At 41.4% G+C, this 20,690-nt stretch overlaps 1 protein-coding gene across 1 annotated transcript in view; it reads left to right on the plus strand.

Annotated features, from left to right (window-relative positions):
• PDIA5 (protein disulfide isomerase family A member 5) overlaps window positions 1–19,734 on the plus strand; it is a 128,369-nt gene extending 108,635 nt beyond the window's left edge. The window contains exons 15-17 of the mRNA XM_009275051.2: window positions 6,875–6,945; window positions 16,280–16,414; window positions 19,498–19,734. Coding sequence (XP_009273326.1) covers window positions 6,875–6,945; window positions 16,280–16,414; window positions 19,498–19,578 — 287 coding nt within the window. The 3' untranslated portion in view covers window positions 19,579–19,734. The remainder of the gene's footprint in view (window positions 1–6,874; window positions 6,946–16,279; window positions 16,415–19,497) is intronic.
• Window positions 19,735–20,690: the final 956 nt, after the last annotated feature.

Raw genomic sequence — 20,690 nt, forward strand, 5'->3', positions numbered from 1 at the left:
GGGGGCTGAAGGGGGAGCAGAGCCCTTCCTCATGCTGAGGATAGAGCGCAGACAGCACAAATGCCACTGTCTCACAAACCACTAGGCTTTCAGATCTCCTCTAAGGAGTTGGCCAGGTCTTCGCTATGAACATACTGACAGTTTAAGTTAGTATATTTGATATGGAAACGGTCTACAACATTAAAATGTATGCATGTTTAAACTATCTCTTGGAAATATCTCATGTAAAACGTATGTACACCGCTTTGTTACTTTACTTACCAGATTTTATGAAGTACAAGATGCTAAAAGCACACACGGAAACAACATGGGTGGGGTTATACATCATTATGTATTAATGGTGGGCAAAAAGTATAAGGTAGTGCTTTCTGAAGTCAAAATGCCTGATCTGCACTGGTGTAGAGCCATTTTAGTTCGGATGCTCAGGTTAGGGTCCGCAGGGACTGTCGTCCTCACCTGACCTGTGGGGCAGTGCTGGCACGCTGAAGCTCCCAGCTGCTTGGGAGACAGTGATACCAGGACAGCAAAACCATATCACCTCTGTAGCAGTTTCAGCTCAGCAATGTGAGTCAAGGACAGGCTGCAGTCTGATCAGGTGGAGAACCACTGCGTGAAAGCATCTTTTTTAAAAAAACATTTCCTTTCAGACTAAAAATCACTAGTGGTGGGGAATGTGAATTTCCTGTCTGAATTTGACACAACCAGCTCTGGAGGTTTCTTAGCCTTTGGCACCCAGCTTGAATAGCTCATTATAACGAAAACTAGACTGACGTTTCTCGATTTCTATCACTTCTTAATCTTTGCATTTAACCTATTGACACACTGAGCTTCCTGACTCCCTTTGCTGTGAAATGCACCTTCCACTCCTGTCTTTTTTTCTTGTGGGTCTTCTGAGCCCCCTCCAGTTTGAACTCATTCTTGATTTGTGGACCCAGAACTGCAAACAGCATTTTGGAGGTGCCAGGCATAAAGGCCCTCTCCACAGCTACTTAATATTTTCATTTATATATTCAGTGAAGTTCCTTTTGATAACTCCATCATTTTCTTTCAAAGCTATATTGCTAGTATTGTTTGGATTTCTTTTGCTTCTAATACATTTAAAGCCCCTTATATACTTAAAACATCATTATTACCTCTGCTGACTGTAGATACTGCTTTGATGTCCATTTGCTTCCTTTATCTTTTTGTACAAATTGTTAGCTTTTGATTTATATTCATTAAAAACAGCTTCACCTTTCTTCTATATGCTATGCTAATACAGCTTCCACTCTTCTAAGGAAACTGAATTAACCTTGTACTGTTCAGCTGTAGAGAGGTTATATTATATCACTGGGCTTTGTAGTTTCAAATCAAACAAAGCATGAAGTAACTTAAAGGACATTTTTCATATTTAAGCAAGTAGAAACCTGTGTTTTTTGGAAAGAGAACTTGATTCCTTTAGGCAATTCTGAACATTTCACACAATTTTATTTTAAATATAATAAGGTGACTATTGTCCAACACAGTGCATCTGTTTCATGTACTATTCTGGAGACATCTTTATAATTGCCATCTGGTCCTAATACTTTTGTACATTGAAGTTTTAAGAATCTCTAAGTTTTTCTTTTGACTCACTATCATCTCTAAACAATTCACTTGGTTAAAAAAAGAAACCCTGTCCAATGAAAAATTCTCCATTTGAATATAATAAAGATATGTAGGTTATTCACTTGATTGTTCCATTGCTTTGAAATCCTCTTTGCATCCCTTCTGCATCCCATGGGACCCTGCAATTATAGGAAATGTTTACAATTCTGAATACAGGATATTATTTCTGTGGATTTATTGAATTGCTACCACAACATATGCTTGATTACTCTTATGTTTGGGGCAATGTGCACTTGGTTTTTAATATCAGTTTTGTGTGTTTCTTACCTTACCTGACAAATGGGTTTATATTGTTTTTTCCTAAGTCTGCTTTTTGTTTAAAAAAAAAAACCCACAAACATTTGCAAGGTGGTGTGAGCACTTAGTAAGTTTTTCTATTTCCCCATGCAATATCTTTGTTTTACGTCATGTATACAAATGTTTTGTGGCATCATGTTGGAAACCACATCCAGCTCTGGAACCCTGCAGTTCTTAATTTCTTCAGAGTCCTCAAACTTCATCCATGAGGATGAAGCCAGCTTCTGTGATGGCCTCTCCAACACCTTTCTGTGCCCAAACCAACACTACCTCATTGGTTCTTTCTTCAAAGACACCCAGAGAAGATGCTGTACTGTGCGGTTGTTCCTGCTATCAGTAAATTCAGTCCATGGAAAATAAGCTGGGCTATAAATTTTCCATCACTTCATCTCCCAAAAGACCCACTAGCTTTCCTTTAAATGCCTCTCTAATTAGAGGAATCTCACTCCATCTCCCCCTCAGTGATGATGGGTCTGAATGAAGCCTGCTTACTTGATTTCCCTCATCTGCTATTCATCGGCATTGAATTTTTAGCCACAGAAACCATATTTTTCATGTACTGGATCAGTCGAGAACTACTTGGTTTTCAAGGTGAGGAATGTGACGGTGCCCACTGTGACTGTACTTCAGTGTGCCTTCCCAGCCCTTACCAACTTTACAGCATGAATGGTGGGAAAAAAACCTGTAGAAAATACTGGGTTCATGTAAAATTTTAAATTTGTAGTGCAAAGGCAAAGAGAACTTAGAACCCCTCTATTGCAGGTGTTCTCATATGGACCCACAGACCTGTGGTTTAAGCAGGCAGCCCTCATCACCCAGCAGGCTTCAGCAGTCAGGCAGAGCAGATACCACCACAGGCTGCATGGGGGGGCCTCCAGAGTGCAAAATTTTGAGCACAGAGAGGTGAGAACGTCTGGCCAGAGCTGTAATAAAGCTGTGTCATTTGCTGATTGGGAACCAAGGATAGCCTTAACACATGCTACTGCATGTGTATTAGATGTCAAGCTCTCTTGCCTTCCTGCCTGGTGATGCAAGTGTGTTTCTGCATTAGGAAATGAAGTTACCTCAAGATTTGCAGAAGTGATTAAAGGTTTTGAGCGCCAGTGCTGGGATCCTGTGGAAAGGCTGGATGTTCTAGGAGCAGATTTCTTTCAGATTTCTCAAGGCAGGCACAGTTCACATCTGCCGTTAACCCTGTTGTGATCAAATTTTACAATTATGTAAAAACGAAGAAAGAAAATAGGTAAAGCAAAGCCCTGTACCTACGTTAGAAGAAGCCTGTGAGCCTACCATAGCACCCAAATTATTCAACTGAAATGAAATGAAATTAATCTTCCCACTTCTTTGGTCCATAGTGACTTACTGTCCTATAAATACTACTGATAAGGAGAGGACCTTTTGATTCTTGACACCTTACCCACACCTTCAGATGCCACCAGTTTAATCTCTTTCTATTGCAGCCCATCTGGAAAATCCTTTGTAAGGAGCCTGCACACTTCCTGTCCTCATGTAGAGTGCTCAGTACATTTCCTTTCTTTGCACTTTCAAATCTGGAAGATAGTGTTAACACTTAAAATAAATGTGTGATAGTGGGTGTGAAGAGGGAATAGGGAGAACAAGTTTTCCGTCTGTCAAAATGAAGATATCAACCTCTGCTTTTTATTTTTTTTGGCATGTGTGCTTTAAATAGAATGACTGGGTTGGGTGACTTCCAAGTGTTTGCTGCATTTGGCAATCCTTCTAAGTTGTAACAGATGAAGTTCTGCTATTCCATATGATGTGCTCCTTCCCCCTTTTTCGGTGACTCCTTGAAACTCCTTGGGAATTCAGCGTAGCATTCACATCTGTTCTGTGGATGGATGTCCAAGGCTAACAAAATGCCTACTGGACTTGGAGTCAGCTCTACCAAAAGCCATATGGTTGTGTTTTAGTTTTGCAAGCACAGTGCAGTAAAGAAAGGAGGTTGGGCCAAGACAGAAGTGAGGGGAGGAGGGATGGAGCTTCAGATCAGTAAATGAAGGTAACTTTTGTCACTTGGTATTAGAGTGGGAAGATGAGAAGATCACAGAGAAGAGGAAATAAAAGCTGTGAGCATAGGTTCCTTTATCAGTTGTTTTGAATTACGCGGCGCTCCTCTCCTCTGTGTGGTGGTGTTAACCACAACCTCAAAGCACGGTTTGGTTTTGCCTACCTTCTCCAAATGCCGTAACAGTCTAGATAGTCGGATGCTTCCTTTTGGCCTTACAAGATGTGCATCTTTGCTGAGAACCAAGCTCAACACCCTTCTCGATGCCACCTATTGAACACTATGCAGCAGCATGTGCACTGGTGACTCGCTAGGGTAGAAGGGACATTGAGCAGCTGCTGATGCTCCTCTGAGCAGTCACCAGCTAAACGGCCACTCGGGCTGTTTTCTTACCCGCCATCTGTTGGCCCCTGTAAAATGTCAGCTTGCGTTTTTAATAGCCATTGGGTTTTTCTGTGTCTGAAAGAATATGCTTATTTGTTGAATCATGTTCTGGTTTTCTTGAAGAGTGTGGCTCATGGAGAGCTCTTACCTGCTGCAACTTTAGTGGGGGCTTAGAGAGAGGCTTTACCAAATGCCCTGTCCTCTGCAGATCCAGCACTTGCGAGGTGGGAAACACATCGACTGATGTATCATAAAGGTGTTAGAGAGGAATAAGAAGACGTGAAGTCTCATGTTTCTCTTGAAATATCTTTTATTGAGGGTTTGGAAGTTGCTGTTTGGCGAAATCTAAATTTCAAGCTTAAGATCATAAGCAGAAAGGGGAACCTGAAAGGTTTAAGTTTTTAGGAGCCTTTATGTTTTAGCGTAACAGTTGGAAGTGCTTTCCAGTAACTACAGCATGTAAGCATGTGGACTAGAACAAGTGTTCTTGTTTTAGGGGCCCTGATTTTTCTCGGGAATTCTTTTTAGATGTCATCAGTTCTGATTTATTTGTGTAGAGCAGCATTAACAAGTCAACCGAGGCAGTCACCCCACAGTACAGGAAATTATCCAAGATGTGTCAAGAGGCAGGCTTGACCCGAAGGCTTTTCAGTATCAGCAGATAGGACAGGCAAGTGGTGAGAGAGAAAATGGGTCACCGAAGTGGGCTGATGGAACCCTAGCCTCCTCCACCTCCTCCTTCTCTTCCTCCTCCTCCTTTTCTTTCTTGACTGTTTTCTCACAGGCAAATGCCGAACAACTCAACAACCTTAATAGTTTGCAAGCTGTAGAGGACCTGCACTATCTCCCACTGAAACACAGCTGCCATCAGGATAGACTGCCATTATGCTGCATAAAGAGTTTGGAGCCATTAGGATGGATTTGCAAAAGTGCCTCAGTTTCCCAGGAAATGTCCCCTTGAATTTTCGGTATTCTTAGTTACTGCATAGACTCTCAATGTATTTATACGCATGTGCATCATTGCAGTGCTTTCAGAATCCTATTCTGAAGAAAAAAAATACTCTAAAATTCAAAGTAGTGCATGTAAGCAATGAAACTGCATTTTGGTGAAGATGAAAGGGGTGTTCAGCCTTTCCTTTGTGGAAAGGGGTGTGCAGTATTTATGCGCAGATACTGTTTTTCTTGTCAGCTAAAAGAGGGAGTACAGTTTATGAGAGGGTGGCTGCAAGCCTCCTAAGAGGGCATTTGTTCAGTACTGACTTAAAAGTGACATAGCTACTTGTTCATCATTGTGAAATACTGGTAAACAACAGTAGCATAAGCTGTAATTGCAGCTTGTGAGTAACTCATCTGTGCTCTGTTCTGCTCCTATCCAGAAATACTAGCAGGATGAACTCTTTTGCCTTTGCTAGCATTATACAGGCTTGACAGAAGTGTGTCCATTCCTTTTTTCCCTGCATCTAAGCAAAAAATAGTGTCCTGAATCTTTGCTTGGGAACAACCTCTTTATGTTTGAAAAAAATAATTTGTTACACGTAATGCAGGTACTTTCCTTTTCAAAGCCTTACTTAGTATTGATATTTTGAGAGTCGTTTAGATTAATCATAGACAATAAACATTGCTTCTGAATTAAGAGCGCTCACATCTGAATCTTGAATCGAGAGAGCAGTTCTTGTTCCCCTTCTGTGGTTTCTTCTGAAATGTTTGAGTAAATTTAGTGTATATTTAAGCAAGGGATGAACTGGCCTTTTGTTCAATGCTGCGGTGGTACAAACAAGTATCGGCCCATCTCCCACACAAAGCTGTGGGGTTCTTGTGTGTGCTGTGTCTGTAAAACTTCTGGGGTTGCCCGTTTGTGGTGAACAGGAGGAAGGTCTCCAGGAAGGCCAGCAGCAGTCATCCTAACCTGGGACTGGATCTCTGCTCTCCGTAAGTGAAAGATGTGTAGCCTGTTGGACTTGCTTCTCTTCCTTCCCTTGTGTTCCCGATGGCTTGGCTCTAACACAGGCAATTCCCAAGCTCTTCTAAACGGTCCTGGCAACTTCCTTTCCAACTTCCAACCTCCTCCTGTTCACAACTGCGCTGTCTTTATTCCCGTGTCCAAATGTAGCTGGTATCTGTGGCAACAGCAGTAATAACCTATGTGGTAATACCCATGAGGAGGTACAGCAGCAGGGAAATGGTTTGTCCGTTTATGGCTAGTAATCTTAAAATGCTCTTAAGGGACTGGCGATAGAGAAAAGCCCCCTGCACCATGGTCCCTATATGGGATGTCATGTAACTGTAAGTATACGCTTAAACTGCTTGAAGTCAGAGGGGTTTTAAACATGTGCTTAAGTTCGTGTAGCTGACACATGGTCTACAGTTGCCTTGTCCCCCTCTTCCCAGAACTGGAGAATTCTTGTCTAGAATTATTTTTAATAACAAATTTCCCACTAATTCACCTTGCATCTTGAGTTTGTCCCAGTATCTTATTTACAACTAATGTTTATGCTGTTTTTTTATTCCTGTGTCAAACAGGGTGTCCCCACTGTAAAAATGCCATTCCACATTTTACAACCGCTGCCGAAGTCTTTAAAGAAGATCGAAAGGTAACTTGCTGTTAATTATTTCTGAGATATTTAAGAATGTTTTCCACCATTTGTACTTTATAAGGCTTTGCTTATTGATAAGGTGGTAGGCTTAGGTAGATAAAATTGCTGTTGCACTAATAGAAATGTATCTGCATCTTAGGGGTTGTATCTTTTTTGGTCAAACTGAGTTACACTTTTAACCTATTCTGTTTTTGTTAATTTGTTGTCTTTTCTGTTTAATTCTTTGTGTAAGAGTTCTTTTCTATGAAGCGAAACACATTCTTTCTCATTGAAAGATTAATAAAAGATAATTTACATCATCTCCATTCCCCTTCAACTTTTATCAGCCGTTGTCGTGCATGTGGAGAAACCACAAGTTTTGTGACAGTCCTGAAGACCTCAATCATATAACTAATCTTCACTTGCATAGCATAAATATATTTCTGTAAGTTGGCTGACTTGAGTGCAGGATGTCGGGCCCTTCTAGGACCCTCGTGCTTCTGTCTTGAAAATACATCTGATGGCTGAAGCACACCAGTTAATTTCCTTGCACCAGCTGAACCATGTTAACTGAGCGCGTGCATATCTGGGATTAAAAAACACCCACCTGAGCCACTGGATTTAACCAGATAACTAGCTAGAAACATTATTATCTTTGAGTGAACTGTATTTCATTCTGATCTCCAGATTTGTTCCAACTTCACGATTGCTTTGTGTTTAGGTGTGGCATGGAAAAGATTTGGCAATTTAATAGGGAAATTGCTCTCTACAGCTTCCCAAGGAGGGGAAGTGGAGAGGGAGGTGCTGATCTCTTCTCCCTGGGATCCAGTGACAGGACTCATGGGAATGGTTCAGAGCTGCGCCAGGGGAGGTTTAGACTGGACATTAGGAAGCATTTCTTTACCGAGAGGGTGGTCAAACACTGGAACAGGCTTCCTAGAGAGGTCTTCAGTGCCCCAAGCCCGTCAGTGTTTAAGAAGCATTTGGACAATGCCCTTAACAACATGCTTTAACTTTTGGTCAGCCCTGAAGTGATCAGGCAGTCCCTTCCAACTGAAATAGTCTATTCTATTCTATATTCTATTCTAAATGAAGAGGTAATTTTGTAACAGTTATACCCCTATTAATCTGCCTGCTACCATAACAGAAGAATTTCTGTCGTGGGTTTTTTTTTTTTCCCTCTCGTCTTTTCTGTAACTCACATAAGATGCATCAGATTGACAAGAAACAAATCATTCTTGCATCACTGACTGCATAAAATTAGAAGTCCATCACTTTTGCCCTCTGGCACACAGAAGATTTAGAGGCATGCAGCTTTCAGTTCTCTTACTGCTGTAAATTTGTGTGCTCGGATACCTTTTGGTTACTTGTTTGTTTCCAAGATGTCTGAGAAAGTATCCTTGTTTTCCCACTTTCCTGGTAGTTCCCAGTGAAGCCTCTCTTTCCTGAACTCATTAAAATTTCAGTCAGAGGAGATGAAGCAAATGTACCAAACAATGTGAAACTTGCTTATTAGAGCCCCAGGATGTATTAACAAGCAATCTGAATCATGGCACAGTTTACTGGACGTGGTGGTGGTGGTAAATGCAGGCTTGTGAAGCTTTTGGTTCAGGCTGCACATTATGAAAGGACTCCGAGAGCAGAGCAGTGATTGACGGTTGCAACTCTTGACTTCAGTTTAAGGCTGAAGTGGGGAGGTATAAAATGTAATGAGTTGGAACAGGAGAGCCAGTAAGGAATATTAAGGCTGGTACAGTTTCAGAGAGGTGTGTGCAGTTAGGGAAAACGATGTTATTCCACCCCAGTGACTTATGAAAGTGCCAGGGATTGATTATCTGGGGAGCCCTATTTAATTGTGTACAGCCATAACCTGCCAAGGTGCTTCTTGCTGCCAGTTTGTGCCCTTGTGGAAAAGAAAATAAACGTGTTTAAGACTTCAGAAGGGCACATGACTGTTCCCACAAGCAGCACTGGGCATATTCCCATGTTTCAAACTGGGCTGAGCCTTCAAACTTTGACTAATTTGTAGTTCTGTAGGGTTTCAAACTTCTGTAAAATTACTGCTTAAGAGGGAAGAAATATTTCTTCTTTCAAAAACAGGGAAAGATTACTAATTTTCATTTTTAGTCTGTAGTAGTGTCTTCCCCCCCCCCCCCCCCCAAGCCGGAGAAAGTTTTTTTCACTTTAACAGAGTATGGTAGCATTTAAACTGTATCTTCTTTTCAACAGGGGTGGTCCTTTAATTAAACATTTAATTCTGCAGAAGCTAAAGAACAATCAAAAACATTCCAGCCTTGGATTGGTTATAAATGGTATCTTAAAAGGTATCCTTTGGGAGACTTTGAGTCTTTACATTGGAATTTTGAAGATGAGCAGAGCTTGAAGCTGTTAAATACGTGTCTTTGGCTCTGCAGATTCACTGTAAGGGGGTGGTTTGGGCACAGAAGCCCCCCCTCCCCGGGGCTGTGGTTAATGCTGTATACTTTTTCATCATCTGCACTGCTGGAGTTGGAGTTTAAAAACATAATGCTCGGAACGTTGGCCCTAAATGTCAGTTCTTGTTGGCCACATCACTGCTGGTGGTTTTAGCAGAAATCCCGAGCCTGCTCGCTTGCCTAGGACAGTCGTGTGGCTATTGCAAAATACGGCTCTAGGTGTAACCCGTAAACCAGAGCCTCTGCGTCTTTCCATGTACCTGGAGAAATTCAGTGCCAGTAAGACCAGATCAGTGGAGAGGCTAGTCCAGTGAAGCAGTTAGCATATTGCTTTCAGTTATTTAAAAAGAAAAAAAAAAAAAAGAAAAAGGGAAAAAAAGCCATCTGGAACATTCTTGCCTTGGGGCACTGTGGTCTTTGCATGCAGCTGCCAGGGGAAAGCCTTTGGCCTGTGCTCCACAGCTCGAGTTTTGGCAATGACCAGTGTACGTCAGAAAATGCAAATGTGAGGGTTGTCACTTTGCTGAACAGATTGAAGAGCAGGAAGGCATGTTCACTAACTACTCCAGAGACTCTTGAAAGGGCACCAGCTAAATCTTCAAAAAATCTGCATTCTGCCTTTTGGCTGATCCTAAAGTTCAGCTTGAAGGAACTGATTCGTGATGCTCCAGCTTCGATTTGCTGAAGGAAGGCTCTTGACTCCTCAAGGCCTCTCAGTAACAAATCTCTGGAACTCCCCCAAAGCGGCTGCTGTTTGACCAATCTTCTCCATTTTCACAGAAGACTGTTCCTGTACAAATGCACTGACCTAAATCAAAGCACTGCAACTGGGTTCTAGTGAGTTTGTACAGAAACAGCTGTGGCAGAGATTGCTGGAAAGAGTGCAGCTATTGGGGTGAGCTGGGGTGCAAGACAGCAGTGAAACTGGTGAGTCCCCAATGTGTATTGTGAACCATGGTTTGAACCATGGTTTAAAATCATTATACCAACCAAATCACTGTACAGAGTTATCCAAATGAATTAATACTTTAGTTTGGCCAAGAATTTGATCCCTATTTGCTTAAAAAGCATGTGTTGAATTTCTTTTTAATTAGACTCATTAAATATGGTGATGTTAGCACTGTACATCATGGTGCCTACTAATGGATCTTCCCTTTGCAAATAGGCCTGCTTTGAGAACAGCTGATGAATTGCAGCTATGGTAATGCTGCTGTGGCACATCAGGGCAGCTAATAATGAATCTTCCATTTGCAAGGCCTTTCACGTTGAGAACAGTAGCTGGATTGCAACAAGCTTTAGCAGGCCAGCTCGTAACTGCCGTTAGGGTCCAGAACAGGTAATATAAATAGAAACCTATAGAGTAATCAGAGAAGAATGCACATCTGTCTTATTCCTAGGTGCTTTTAAGACATTTGGCAACAACAGACTTTTTTTTTCTAATAATCAGGTAATTGTCATCTGGAATTGACTATACTTTAAAAATGTTGCTTGGAAGCATTCTTTTCCATGCTGCAATTTTACTTTAATTTTTTTTAAGCTTATCATGTATCATTCCTCTCTCAAATCAATATTCAGTTAGTTATTCACTTCCATTTTCATAACAAAAGTCAATATTAGCTCCAGCAGAGATTTATTTCCTTGAATCAATAAACCAGTGTGTGGCAGTACATATTTTAATAGGAGAGCAACTAGGATTGCAGGGGGTATTTTTACTATATCATCGTATGGTGACTGGGAGACAAACTGTTAAAATGAAAGAGGTTTAAAAATAGAAAGGAGGAGTTACCTGGAAGGTCAAGGGATCCCACTTTCAATTTTCTACACATTTATTTGAACCGCTGGATGTAATTGTGTTCCTTACCTGCAAGATCTCTCTAGAGCAAAAAGTTGTTTCGTAATTCTGTTGGAAGGGAACTGTGATTCCTGATGTATGATTAGATGATACTGCAAGTACTTCTTTTTCCTTCTAACACTTACGCAGTAAAAAAAAACAAGGCATCGTCCTTCTGTTACAGTTGAGGCACACGGAGATCAATGGTCCCATTTTCAGCATAGCTCCACTTCTATTTAAGCGCCTAAATGAAAAGTTCTGATTTTTGCAACAGCTCGGTGTTCGTGATCAGACCACTTCATCTGAACAATATGCCATGCTCTATTTCCTTTTTTAAGAGCTCTTCAGAGCTGGTCATACGTTGCTCAGATTCTAATGCCGTGTGGAGTTAAGTTTGCAACTCTGTAGTTAAGCTTCCACTTCTTTGGTAAAACCATGAAATGTTGCTGTGGGACTTCCCTTTTCAGATAAAGATATTTTCCAGACCAAGATGTTGCTAGAGTCGTGTTAAACTATACTGACTATGGAATAAAGGAGAAATGCATACTCATCTGGTATTATTTTTTAATTGTTATTATTATGCATAATTATTATGCATTATTATTATGCATACTAACCTGGTATTATTAATTATTATAAGCTGCATACCAGTTGTGAGGAACTACCAATAACATTAAGAAAGCTGGATGTACTCCAAAGAACTTCCTCTGGGGTCCACAGTCTCTGATTGACTGTCTTTTCATTTGATAACTATTCTATTCCTGCTACAGCTACTGAACAGGATGGTGATAAACCTGAACAGCATTGCCTCTGGAGAGAGAACTTGTATATAATGGTGTATTGTCAATATCTAAGGCAGCGCAGCTTTGGGTTATGGAGAATCCATAACCCTGTGGAGTTTTGTGTGTGTTGCAGATATAGCACTTAGGGTTTTTTCATCCTGAAATGTTTTTTCAGTGGATTTTTTCCCTCTGGTTAGAGGAAAGTTAAGAAAGCTCAAGAAATTAAATTTTAGCCCTAACAATCAAAATCTCCATAAAATCAATCTTGTCTTCTGAAAGCTGTTACGCTGGGTTTTTCCATAGTGGACATATATATATACACACACACGCACACACTCTTAAGTTTTACACCAGCGTTAGGAGAGTTTCTTGCTCTCACAGATTTTTAGAGGTTTGTTTCCCCCTCTTGATGAGAGAGAATTCATGAGAGGTGATGTCAAGTGTCTTGGCTCCTAAGGGATGTCTTACACTTAATCTGTCTGAAATTTCCGGTTGAATAAAGTTAGTGTTTTTACAAGGCAAAGCATATAGGTTTTGCTAACCTATGCTTTCCAGTGAAATTCCATTAACTTGTTGCTGGTAGTTGAATATGAAGATCATTTCTGAGAGTAATAGTCTCTAGAAGTCTTTAAGCACATTTTGGTAGAGGTTTTTTGGGTTGTTATTTTTCCTGACTCAGTTTCCTTCTTTAGCAATGCAGAAAAACTGATCGTTGCTAAGAAGGTTGAGAATGAGAGGAAAACCTCCCTGCAACGTATCACTGCTGACTTGAGCCAGGACTCAAGCAAAGCCTTTCTTTTTGTGGGCTGCATCTTTTTATGTGCAGCCTTTCAGTATAGTCATGAAGTAATTCACCCTAACTGAAAACTGCTGCAGGTGATTCCTCTACTAGAAATGGAGTTCAATATTCACGGTCCATGAAAACACAAACAGAATGAAGCAAAGGGCATCGGTGCTGTTTGCTGAAATACTGGTTATGTCTCGGAGTTCAGCTGTCTGAAGTTGATAGAATTGAGGTTGGAATTGGTCCTCAGTCCAGAAGCGTGTTTTGCTACAAGTGTTTTTCAGCATTACTTTTCTCTTCATGCAGTGCACTATATTTGATCTTCCGCTGTGAGACAGGCAAAACAATTAGGACTGTGATGCTATGGTAATGAGCGCATAGAGATGGTAGCAACCTCTATATTTAGGCTGCCTTAACATTTCCACTCTAAAGTAATCACTCAAGCTCTCCTAAGTACTCTTACTCAGCTACTGTTGGCAGCAGGCATTTGAAATGCAGCCTCGGATACAATCTTGGGAATTAGATGTCTCTCTATGAAATTTTGCTCGGGTCTGTATGAGTTACAAGGCTTTTGAAGATTGCTGTTTCTCTTCTCTGACTGGCTGTAAATGTATGAAGAGCTGGGCTCAAAATGATGTTTGCAGGAGCAGCGCTGAGTCCATGGGGCTGTGTGGGAGCTTGCATCAGGAGCATTTCAGAGAATGGCAAACCATGGACACGTCCTCCAAACACTGCTCCAGGTAGATGTGTCCCTCGCCATTAGACCTGTTAGATTAGGCATAGCATTAGGCTAATGTGACTGTTGCAGGCAGACTTAAACTGGAATCTGTGTGCATTATTTCAGTGCACAGCAAATGGACAGATGGACCAGCTTAGACTTCCATGTGCTGTAGAGGAGAGCTGTATCTCAAGCAGACTACTAAGCATTTCTTTCAGAAGCCACCTCCTTATGGTCCCTCAGTCATCTATTTTGAGGTAACAAGATGCGCTGAACAAGGTTAACAGTGGCTTATAGCATTGCATTCCTCCATTGCACCCTCTCCTCACTGGGGGCTATTCTCACAAAAGCCTTTTGTAAATGAAATTGGGCTCTTTGCTTCAACGAAAGCCAGTCTAGATGTTTTCAGAGAGGTACAGATAAAGGGGGCTTCTCTTCCTTCCAATGTACTAAAACCTAATTTTCTTAATCTCCGAGACACTATCTAAGAACAGATGGGTCATCAGTCACAACAGTTTCATGCCTCAGACCAGCTACTAAGATCTGGATGAGTGCACATATACCTTCCCCTTTTTCTGGCTGTAATCTCTCCCTGTGTGGTATTTAGAGCAGTGAGGAAAAAAAAGAGTTTTATTTATTCTTCCTGTTTTCAGGAAACTAGGACTTCCAGTATTCTTTCTACATTAATACTGTGACATGAAATAAATGTTTGTCTCCCTCGTAAGCTTTCCTTTACACAGAAGTAGCCAACAGGGCTCTAAATTTTGGCTGGCTGCTAAGGTCAGGAAGGCATAAATACTTAGATGAAACTCTTTGCAGTGTATTGTTCCTAACTTTTCATTTTAACTGGCCCTGAATGAGTAGGAGTCTTTCTGTTTACAAAAAGAAAAAAAGAAAAAAAAAAAGTGATCATATGTGTGTTTAACAGCTCGAGAGAGTCCTGTTTCTGTAATAGCCTTATTAATGTTTAAAATGGGAAAACAGAAACCAAATATTTAAGGTAAGAACACTGCTCACTTTAGATAGTGCTTTCCATCTGAAGATAGACCCAAGCGAGATCGATCATATGTGTTTAACAGCTCGAGAGAGTCCTGTTTCTGTAATAGCCTTATTAATGTTTAAAATGGGAAAACAGAAACCAAATATTTAAGGTAAGAACACTGCTCACTTTAGATAGTGCTTTCCATCTGAAGATAGACCCAAGCGAGATCTTACCGAGTATTGTCTTGTCAGGCTTTCAAAGCCAAAACAAAACAAGCAAATTAACTGAAGTTGGCTTTGCCAATCTCTTTAATTACTGCTAGGATAATGAGATCAGGTTTTCTCGTTTTGACAGTGTCACCATGAAACTGGAGGGCATTGTGGAATATTAAGTGATCTTTTAATTATGGAAGAACAGTTCAACTGCAACCCTAAAGTCATGCAAGCGAAAGGTATTTTGATCAGATTGTTTGAAGGAGGCTCATGGAACGGAAATTTCAAGTTAAGATGTGTCTGCTATGAAATTAGCACTTGATACATTGTAACCCACAATTGCAAAAATCATTCCTCTAATTTGTTTGGTTTTTTACATAGCTTGTACTTAAACCTGCTTGCTCTTCAGCAGAGCATGTAACGGGGCTGTGAAGGCAAGCCTGCGTAAGCAGCAGTGTACGTTCAGAGCCAGAACTGCCGCTCGCGGGAACAGTCAGTGTGAAATCACAGCAGAGGGCTTGGCTGCTTTAAGTAGAAGCTTATGAATTGCATTTTGTTTCAACATCAGAAATGTTAAGTGCAGCCCCTCCTCAATACTTCACAGATTCAGGTTTCAAATGTCAAATGCTCTAAACTAGGGTTAGCCTGAGCTGATGCTCTAGGGCTGTGAGGTTGCGCTTCCTCGCTCTGCCTGTGCTGAAGCAGGCAGGGATGGAGGGTGTTGCTCTGCTGCCAACAGGCTGAGAGCACGGCAGGCTGTTTCCTACTCAGGGTTTGTTTGTGTGACAGTAGCATCTAGAGGTTTCAAAAGGAATTAAAGCCCACTTTGCTAATGGCTGCACATAACATACAGTCCCTACCTTAAAGGATAGACTGAAAAAAGACAGGAAAGGAAACATAAACCCAGGCTGAGATTGCAAGCAAGCAACCTTCTTCTCTATGTGCATTACTTGGTAGACAATGCTCTGGCCTCTTACCCATCCCTGTTTGACCTTGGGAGAACCAAATGGAGTTTACAAAAGCTATTTGGGGTATCTATTAATAGCCTGCATAAGTGACCAGCCATGTTTGTCCAAGAACAGAAAAGGTAACTTTTCCAAGCATTAGCCATGCCACAGGAAGGAGATTGGGTTAGGTGGGTCATTACCATTATCAAAGTCACCCTGCCGCTGTTCATCAGTTAAAACCAAAGTGCAGGAAAAATATTGCAGCGTGACAGAGCTGTGACTGCCATGCTTGGATTTGGTTTTACTAACACAGCCTCTGGATTTCCCATTTGGAATCTAACGCAGTGCTCAGTGGGGAGGCTAGGAAGGTGATTTTCTGCTGTGTGGGTTGAACGTGCCTTGCAGCTGCGTAGGCCAGGTGCTGTGCGAGCAGCGCAGTGTTTCATTGGGAGGGAGCAGGCTTCTGCTCTTCCATTCATGTGGCTTGACCTGATGACCACCCTCTGATCTTCCTCCACAGCTGAGCCATTACAAAAGCCGTTGCGTTTTTGGCGGAAGACTTGGGTCTCTCCTAGTGTTAAGTCTAAGCTGCAGCAGCATAACCATGAAGCAGAGTCTTGCTTTGTCTTCTCCTGCCTCATGCTGATCACTTGCGTTTCAGATCGCCTACGCTGCAGTGGACTGTGCCAAAGGACAGAATCACGACCTGTGTAAGCAAGAGGGGGTTGATGGCTACCCCACCTTTAACTATTACAACTACGGGAAATTTGTGGAAAAATATACCGGAGAAAGAGGGGTAAGTGAAAGCAAGAGTCATCACCTGATACAGAGAGGCAGGTCTCCTCTGTCTGTACTGCCTTGCAAATGAAAACTGCAGAGTAAGTTTTTACCATGCTGGAAGGATGTTTAACTGCTTCTGTTACTGTCTTACATGGATGAAGTCATTGTGTACCACACCCCTGTACTCTCTGTATTAGGAACATACTTGCTCTATTTTAGGAACGTGAGAAGAGGAAAAAGGATTAGATTTGGTAATGCTTTGTTGTATATTTTATTCTTTAAGCTGAAGTCTGCAAGTGAATTTGGACCGAGTGAAAGTGAAGGGTTTATTGCATGGGCTGCTGCTAGGTGCAGAAATGCCAGAAAATACAGAACTTACTCCTATCAGTTCTGGATCTGGATCGCACATATACTGCAAACGTGTTATGGGTCCGCCAGGTTGCCAAATGGTGACAATCCATTCGTTTTATAGCAGGGACAAAGCTGTCCTTTGGAGACTGGGGGAAACTAAATATCTCATTTGCCCTGAATCAGATTCACTCCTGGAGCTCAGGATGGAAAGACAAATTGTGCCATCTAGCCCATGGGCTGAAGTTTCATTCTTTTGTCCTGCTGTGGTCAGCTAATTATATGCTATGAGTACAAGGGGCAGAAATGGCATAATGCCTTTCGTGGTTGTAAAGTGTCTGAAAATAAGGGAGCAGTCCAATTATTTGTGTGCATTCTTTGTCATAACCTCCTAGAGGGAGGTTACTCCTCAGCAGTGATTGATTGCCTGGAGAAGCTAGGGTCTGCAAGAAGAACTTGGGGTCTTCAAGCCGTCCAGTGATTTTGATAAAAGAGCCTTGCCTGAAAGTTATTGCTGCTATTACAGCTCACTAAATTATAGAGAAGCATGACGAAAAAAGCCAAATTCTGAGGTTCTTTGTCAGTCAGGATCTTAGGGAAGTCTTCATGGAGCTTCGCCTCCCAGTTTTCTCCGGCATTAGGACCCCAGTAATTACCATTTTATGGTGCTGATCCAGGCATTGTTATGGATACTGTGTTTAGTTCTGATTGTGGATCTTTTCTTAAAAGTAAAGATGGGTGCAGTAGCCAACAATTAAGTAAAATTTCAGCCACAATTTTTGTATTTCTAACCCATACTTACAGAAATGATACGTGAAAGGAAGGATCTGTGGTGGCTGATAAAAAGAATTTAGCAAGACGGGAGTGCTCTGAGGCCACAGCAGTTGGGAGATGATTATCCCTATGCTGGAAAGTGGACTGACTAATCCCCTACGTGCAGCCAACCCTCTTGGGTAGAATTAAATTACCCAACAGGAACATCACAATCTCTTTGCTGCTGACAACTGTGTTCCCCCTCCACCTCTCCTGGGACCTCTGGTCTTCTGCTTGTGCAGCATCAAATTAGGTTTTGTTATCTCCTATCATGGTAACGCTGGAGGCAGTGCTTAGCACAGTGCCTTCCATGGAGTTTCCAGGTCTGATCACAAATCTGTTTCAGTAACAAGGGATTGCACTGTTAAAGGATTTCTCATCAGCATGACAACACCTTTTGAACCACCTTGGCCGACCACCTCATACTTTGCAAAAGAAATCTCAGGAGAGAGCAGTGGGAGCCAGGGGACCTGTTTTCTGTTCCTGATTCTGGCACTAAATCAGTAGATGTCCGTGGGCATTTAGTTCACTGTTATCATCATTTCACATGGGCAGGGAGAGGGATGTCAGCTGCCGTGGGAGCAACATGACATGCTACAGCAGGAGTCATGGCCAGTAGAGCAGAAGCTCTCAGCTCCTTGCCACCCCACACTGGAGCACTGGCTGTCGGGAAGAGCATGACCCCCAGCAGTAGCCTGTAAGGGGTCCTCCACACCTCCAAGGGAATTGCAGTTCCAGAGTAGAGATTTTAGGGCATTTCATCCCAAGCAACTCGAGCAAGGAAGAATCAGGACACCCTCTGACCCAAGTGTACTTTAAATGACTTCCAGACACACAGCTTTGAAAACTGGGGTCTTTTCATGGGGGCTGTTGATTGCCAGATGTCTCCAGATGACGTATGGCCAAAACTTGTCACTTCTTTTTTTTTTTTTTCCCTTCTCACCAGCTACCTTAGCTTTCAAATAGTGAATAGTTTTAGAAGAGTGTTTTGTTGTTTAACCTTCTCAAAAGCTTCCCAGCTTTGGGGTTTGGTTTTGTTTTATTTTGTTTTCTTTGTTTTGTTTTGTTGTTCCCCAACATTGTTTGAAGTCAAACTTTGACTTCTGTTTGTTGTTCTCTACCTCTTTGTATTTTCCCTTTTTATGTCCAGTTTTGACTGGTGTGTTTCAGGATTGCTTAAAAGTAAAAAATGGTCCCATTGGGTGGGATCAGTTGCCCAGACAACTGTAGTGTTGGTGTACCAGTAGACAGTGTGTTCAAACACAGGTGTTCGCACCTCCACCCATCTGAGCCTTTTGAAATGCCTGCGAGTTGTGCTCAGAGCTTTCCTTGGAAAAGGAAACTGCTGGCATCCAACAGCCTTAGACAATCAGAAATCCTAAGTTGTTGAAATACAGAGGTCAGCATCTAGGCATCCAGGTATGAAATTGTTTGACAATAATTTTGATAGTAACTTGAAAAAATGTAATTCCCATTATCTGAATGTGTGGAAAAGGAGGAAGATCACGAGCAAAACTGTTAAGGGATGAGGAACAGTGGCGAATGTGTGTATAGCCAACAAATGATCCACTAACTGCTTTCAAAATGACACATGTAGCATACAAATGCGGCTTGAAAACGTCTTTGAGTGTTTTCGACAAAAAGGCATCAATGGCACTTCTAGGGACAGATTTTACCTTGTCCTGTGAGTTTTAGGGCCTTTCTCTCTGCGTCCCATCTCTTCAAAGTTTGACATGTGGAATCTGCATGGATATTTTCCCCTTGCATTGCAGCGGAGTGGCACTGGACCAGAGCACTGCACAATGAGGCAACACAGAAGCAGTAACTGCTCCTTAGTTTATATTCTGCAGTGGGATACAGAAACTAAAAGTGTTCTTGACGCGTTGTTTTGGTTTGTTTGTAAAAATATGACCCATATTTTTCTTTCTTCAAAACCAGGAGTCTGGATTCACCGCTTTCATGCGAACCCTGAGAGAAAGAGACCATGAAAGAGTAGGAAAGAAGAAGGATGAGTTGTAGTTTCTGCCTCAAAAGAAGCTTTCTGCTGCACTGTGAATGGTTCCAGGTCTTTTGTTAATGCACCTGAGACTTCACGTATTCTCAAGACAGAGACTTTTTTTTAAAAACAGCCATGGCCATTTTGTACAATTTTGAAATAAAGTGAAACCACTTGATTTTTAAAAGGAAAATAAATTAGAATGTTGCCATAATGTTTTAAAGAAAACTTAGCATTTTCTCTCATGTCGTGAGACTATGCCCACTGACACTCCTATGCAATATTTTTGTAGTCTGTAGTGTGTCTGTAGGTGATGTTGTTTGATAGGGTGATTTTTTTTTTTTAAAGGTATTGCAGTACATGTAAAAAACAAAGGGGAGGGGACATGTTTTTTGGTTTGTTTTTTGTTTTTAAACCAGTGAAGGAAAATGGGACTTGTAAGACACAGATTTATCCAAATGCAGTTTTACATTCTTGTGAAATAGTTACATGTTCTTCAGTGAGATTTGGGGGAACAATTTTAAGGTGCTCAGGGATAAATAAGGTATCTGAGTTAATGAAGACATTAACATTGACCAGTCCAGATCTGTTGATTTCTCTTAAATCTCTCTGGTCTTTACATCAGGACTGTTTACACACCTTTATAGAACGTATTGAGTGAATTAAGCCAAGTATCAAAAATCAGCAAAGCGTGGGTAAAATTAAACTAAACCCTCCTTTTTTTGGCGTCAATATTGTCAAATGCATCTGTAAGTTATGGCAGGAGTGATTAAATTATAGGGGTATACAGTTACCCTTATAGGGTATACAGTCTCCCTTCAAATTACGATTGGGCCATATCAAATATGTGTTGGAAATTGTTATGTTCAACTCTTTTGATAAATGCATAATACTTTTGATAATGCAGTAATTATGTTTATTGCGTGTTTACGTTCCAGAAGTTTATCTGCATTCACATGTGGGATTTTTCCTTTTTGCTCTTTAAGGAGTTGCATAAACAATCTCTCTGACAAAAATCATCACTGTAAAACCTGTATTAGCAGCAGTTGAAATGTGTTATGCTCTTGATGCTTAAAAAAAAAAAAAAGGCATTGATCTGGAGGTACGTATGTCTTCACAGGAGGGGAGAGGGAGG

The sequence above is a fragment of the Aptenodytes forsteri genome, unplaced genomic scaffold (genome assembly GCF_000699145.1).
Source record: "Aptenodytes forsteri isolate BGI_AS27 unplaced genomic scaffold, ASM69914v1 Scaffold255, whole genome shotgun sequence".
NCBI classification, from domain to species: Eukaryota; Metazoa; Chordata; class Aves; order Sphenisciformes; family Spheniscidae; genus Aptenodytes; species Aptenodytes forsteri.